The sequence below is a fragment of the Corvus kubaryi genome, unplaced genomic scaffold (genome assembly GCF_017639235.1).
Source record: "Corvus kubaryi isolate FWS band 111438036 unplaced genomic scaffold, C.kubaryi_AGA036_p1.0 36931, whole genome shotgun sequence".
NCBI classification, from domain to species: domain Eukaryota; kingdom Metazoa; phylum Chordata; class Aves; order Passeriformes; family Corvidae; genus Corvus; species Corvus kubaryi.
This window is the reverse complement of record NW_024580986.1, coordinates 25906-30973: the sequence shown is the minus strand read 5'-3', so window position 1 is coordinate 30973 and position 5068 is coordinate 25906. Positions and strand designations below refer to the sequence as shown.

Below are 5068 nucleotides of genomic sequence, written 5' to 3'. Positions count from 1 at the left end.
GTAGGATGTCATTCCCGGGGGCTGGAGTTTGTTCCCAGAGGACTGAAGCCCATTCCCGGGGGCTGGAGTTTGTTCCCGGGGAGCAGGAGCCGCTCCCGGCAGCCCATGACGCCATTCCCGGGGTCTCTCCCTCCATCCCATTCCAGCCCCTCCTCCCGGGCCCCGCGGGGTGGGGGGGGTCACCCGCGGGGCCGTCCCGGGGGCGGATTTGGGGGCAGATCCCAGGAAATCGGCTCATGCCAGCCCGACGCCAGCGGCCCGTGGATCCGTGAGGCCGTTCCCGGCGGGATGAGGCTCCCGGTGTCCCTGTGGCTGCCGCTGGCCCTGGGGGTGGCCGCGGTGGCCGCGGTGGCCGCGGGCCAGTCCCCGCTCCAGCGGCGCGTGGTCCGGGATGTGCTGGAATATTTCCACGGGCGCAGCAACGTGCATTTCCTCTTCAAGGAGCGGGAGGTGGAGGGGGTCATCGAGCGGGTGAGTAACGGGATTCGGGACCGGGAACCCGTATTTGGGCGCCGGGATGGCCACAGGAATGGGGAGGGGTCGGGGAGGGGCGCGGGTGTCCCAGAGGGAGTGGGGGGGGGGGGACGGAGTGTCCAGGAGGGAGCGGGCAGTGGAAGCGGTCATCGAGGGGGGGAGCAGGGGCCGGCACCCGGGATTGGGGGGTCACGATGGCCACGAGAACAAGGGAGGGGGTCAGGGTAGGTGTCCTGCAGGGAGCAGGTGGTGAACGGGGTCATCGAGCAAGGGAGCAACAGGATTCGGGATCGGGATTTGGGGCTCAGGATCCGGGATCACCATGGGAATGGGGAGGGTGTTGGGGTGTCCCAGCAGGAGCAGAGAGAAGGTTGAGGAGGGGATTGGGGTGTCCCAGAGGGAATGGGGAGCGGGTCGGGGTGTCCCCGAAGGAATGGGAGATGGACAGGGTCATCAAGCAGGCGAGTTTGGGATTTGGGATTCGGGGTTCAGGATTGGGATCCGGGATGGCCACAGGAATGGGGAGGGGCTCGGGGTGTCCCGAAGGGAACAGGCGGGCACTGGGGTGTCCGGGGGCGCCCCGGGATCGGCCCTGCTGGCCAGGCTGAGCTCGGTTATTCATTAACGGATCCGAGCTGATCCCAGTGCCCCCCGGAGCGGGTCCATCCCGGGGTGCCCCTGGATCACTGTCCCGAGTCTGGAAAGGGCCAGGACTCCAGGGACCCCCCACTTTGGGCCACTTGCCCATCTCGGAGCCACCCTGGGGTCATTCCTGGGCTGGGTTTACTGGAGGTTCTCTGGGATTCAGGATCCCTCCCATGGTTCAGGGTCCCTCCTGGGATTTGTGGTTCCTATGGAGGCTTTGGGGTCCCTCTCAGGGGTTGGCGTCTGTGGGGTTCAGGGTGTCCCCCAGGATTTGGGGTCCCTCTGGGGGCGCTTGGGTCACTCCTGGGGTTTGGGATCTTCCCGGGGGTTGTATTTCCTTGGGAATCTGTGGGGTTTGGGAGTCCCTCCAGAGGCCAGGATCCCTCTGGGGGATTCCGGGGCCCTGCCACACCCTCCCACCCCCCGTTCCCACAGGAGGACCCCTCAGGGACGTTCGTGCAGCTCCGGCTGGGCCTGGCACAGACGGCATGTCGGAAGCGAGCGCCGCAGCGGCACTGCCGGGTGCTGGAGAGCCGGGTGAGGGGGGACCCTGGCAACGTGTCCTGGGGGTGTCCCTCCTCCCCTGGGGCACATCCCAGGGAGCTCCCATCTCCCTTGGGCCCATCCTGGAGTGTCGCCCCCTCCCTCAGGACACATTCCAAGGTGTCCCTCTCCCTTGGGCCACATCCCCACTCCCTTGGGGCATATCCTGGGGTGTCCCCCTTCCCTTGTGGCACATCCTGTTCCCCCATAGGGCCCCATCCCTTAGGCCCATCCCTGGGTGTCCCCTCTCCCTTGGGTCCCATCCCAGGGGTCACACGGCCCCTCAGCCTCCCCCAGGCCCCCTTTCCCCCACCATGCTGCCATGGGTGCCAGGGTGGGACAGAAGGGACGGTGGTTGGTGCCGAGGGGTCCGCAGGGGTCCCGGGAGTGACATCCTGCCATGTCCCCAGCGGAGGCCAACCTGCCTGGCCTGCTACAAGTTTGACACCAGCGACGTCCCCAAAGTGCTGGACAAGTACCACAACTGCGGCTCCAGCCACCACCTGGCGGCCAAGGTGAGATGTCCCCAGTGCCCCCCAGTACCCCCGGTGTCCCCCCGTGTCCCCGCCCGGTGCCAGCCCCTGCTGTGCCCACAGGAGATCCGGCAGCGGGACGAAGCCGAGTGCCGGGCGGTGGAGGAGGCCGGGAAAGGTGGGGACATTCTGTACCTGCCCGGAATGTTCGCCTTCTCCCGGGGGCTGCCAGCCTAGGTGAGTACGGGGACACCGCTGGGGACACCCCGGGATGGGGACATGGCTGGAAGAGCCCCCCGGGATGGGGGGGACAGGGGGACAGAGGGATCCCTCACAGCCCCGACTCCGTGCCCCCTTTCCAGGCACCACGGCACCGATGGACGCTGCCACGGCAGTCCCGGCCTCCCCCGCTTGTCACCCCCCAGCACAGTGTGACCAAGGAGGGTCCTGGACGTATCTCCCCCTCCCACCTGTCCCTGCTCCCCAGTAAACCCAGCGCTGGCTCCGCTGTCACGGCTCTTATTCCCCCCTGGCACCACCCATGTCACCCCCCACCCGTTGTTCCCGGGATGAGGGATGGGGACATGGTGGGTGGGGAGTGGGCTCCATGTCACCACTGCCTGTGTCACCTGTTGTCCCCAGGGGTGAAAGATAGGGAAATGGTGGGTGCAGGCTGAGCAGTGGAGAGACCCCTGAGGCTGCAGGACACAGGGACGCTGGAGGGTGGGACACGTTTAATGCACGGTGCCACCATGTCCCCTGTCCCCAAGATGTCCCACGGCTCCTCTGGTGTTCCCTGGGGATCCTGTGCTGGGCTGTGGTGGCAGCAGGGGTCTCCCAGCCCAGTTTTGGGGGTCCTGTGGCTCAGAAGATGAAGGTGCTGGGCTGTGGTGACACTGGGGAGGTGCCATAGTCCTGGGTGGGCTGTGGTGGCTCTGGGGGTACCCTGGTTTCAGTGTGGAGGTCCCACAGCTCAGAAGATGAAGGAGATGGGCTTGGGGTGGCTCTGGGGGTCTCACAGCGACAGTGTGGGCTCTGAGGGTTTTCCTGGATCCATTTTTGGGGTCCCATGACTAAGAAAACGAAGAAGTTGGGATGTGGTGGCACTGAGAGTCTCCTAGACCTGCTTTTGGGGCCTCACAGTTCAGAAGATGAAGGAGCTGGGCTGGGGATGGCTCTGGGGGTCTCCCGGCCCTGGTTTTGGGGTCCCACAGCTCAGGCTCTGGCTCTGGGGGTTCTCCTGGGTCCATTTTTAGGGTCCTGTGACTCAGATGATGAAGGCTTTGGGCTGTGGTGGCTTTGGGCATTCTCCAGTCCCATCTTTGGGGTCCCACAGCTCAGAGCACAAAGCCTCCAGGCTGTGGCACCTCCGGGGGGTCTCCTGGCCGTGCCAGGGTCTCTGGTACCTCCGGACACCCCCAGCCCTGCCGCACTCAGAAGCCGAAGTTGCCGTGGTGGCGGCGGCCGAGCGCGCGCTGGGCCTGGGCGATGGAGTCGTCGGCGCGGCGGCCGAGCTCGCGGCACTCGCGCAGGGCCTGGCCCAGCTGCCGCGTGGCCTCCTCCAGCACGGCGCTGCGGCGCGGCGGCCGCGGCTCCCAGAACCCGGCCTGCACCCACGGCTGCGGCGGCTCCGCGGGCGCGGCCGGCGCGGCCTCGGCGTCCAGCGCGGCGTCCAGCTCGCCGCACAGGCGGAACAGCTCGCTGCCGCGGCCGGCCACGCGCTGCCCGTCGATGGCCTTGAGGCCGGGCAGCATGGCGGCCAGCGCGGCGCGGTAGGCGGGCGTGGCGCACACGGGGTTGCCCAGGTTGCCCAGCGGGTCCCGCAGCCGCAGGCTCTCCAGGTGCCGCAGCCCCTGCAGGCAGCGCAGCTGGCGAAGGCTGCGCAGGCGGTTCCCGGCCAAGTTGAGCTGGCGCAGGCTGCGGCAGCCCCGCAGCGGCTCCACGCTGGCCACGCGGTTGCCGGCCAGGTTGAGCACGGCCAGGGCGCGCAGCGTGGCCAGCGGCGCCAGCCCCGCGATGGCGTTGCCGGACAGGTCCAGCCACTCCAGGTTGGAGCAGTCGGCCAGGCAGCCCAGATGGGCGATGCCGCGGCCGCGCAGCCGCAGCAGCAGGATGGACTCCAGCGAGAACTCGCCCGTGGTGGCCTTGAGCAGCGCCGGCGTCACCCGCACCCCGGAGCCGTCATCCTCTTCCTCCTCCTCCTCCTCCTCGTCCTCCTCGGACGCCTCCGACACCTCCGGCTCCGGCGCCTCCTCCCTGCGCCCCTCCATCCCCGCGGGGAGGTCCTGGGGGCACAAAGGGGCTGGGGGTGGCACTGGGGAACCCCCCGGGGCGGCCCGTGGGGTACCCTGGGGTATGGGGACACGTGTGGTGTGTGAGTGGGGCACAGGGACACACATGGGGCACATCTGGGGGGAACAGGGGACATATGTGAGGGGGTGTGGAGCACAAAATGTGGGGCACATCTAGGGGTGTCACGTCCTCCTCCCCACGCCCCTCGCATCCCCGAAAGGAGTCCTGAGCAGGGAAAGGGGTTCGGAGTGGCATTGGGGAACGTCTCTGGGGGACACGGTGGCTATGGGATGATCTGGGGTGTGGGGACACGTGTGGAACCCATCTGGGGGTAAACTGGGGTGCAGGGACATGTGTGGGACACATCTGGGGGGGTCTTGGGGGTGTGAGGACACGTGTAGGACCCTAAGGCCATTGGGTGGTCAGGGGACAAGCATGGGGGACATCTGAGAGGAACCTGGGACACAGGAACAGGTCCAGAGCCCATGGAGAGCCCCCAGACCCCCAACACCCCCAGACCCACCCTGTTCCATTCGCCGGTGCCCTCAGGCCTCCCCGTTCCCCCCGTCGGTACCCCCATTACAACCCCAGACCGCCCATTTCCCTCGCACCCAGCCCCCCGATCTCAGACCCCCCCCCCC

General features: G+C 67.7%; 2 protein-coding genes across 2 annotated transcripts in view; one reads left to right on the top strand and one right to left on the bottom strand.

Annotated features, from left to right (window-relative positions):
• The first annotated feature begins 218 nt into the window (after positions 1–218).
• On the top strand, positions 219–2643 carry RARRES2 (retinoic acid receptor responder 2). Its single transcript, XM_042020255.1, has 5 exons — positions 219–471; positions 1555–1656; positions 2073–2177; positions 2259–2372; positions 2498–2643. Exons 1-4 carry the CDS (start codon positions 289–291, stop codon positions 2370–2372), a joined length of 504 nt encoding a protein of 167 aa, XP_041876189.1. The 5' UTR covers positions 219–288; the 3' UTR covers positions 2498–2643.
• Positions 2644–2852: 209 nt separating this feature from the next.
• The window catches only part of LRRC61 (leucine rich repeat containing 61), a 2403-nt gene continuing 187 nt past the window's right edge, over positions 2853–5068 (bottom strand). Inside the window, exon 2 of the mRNA XM_042020254.1 lies at positions 2853–4420. Within this exon, the coding sequence (XP_041876188.1) occupies positions 3569–4420 (852 nt within the window). The 3' untranslated portion in view covers positions 2853–3568. The remainder of the gene's footprint in view (positions 4421–5068) is intronic.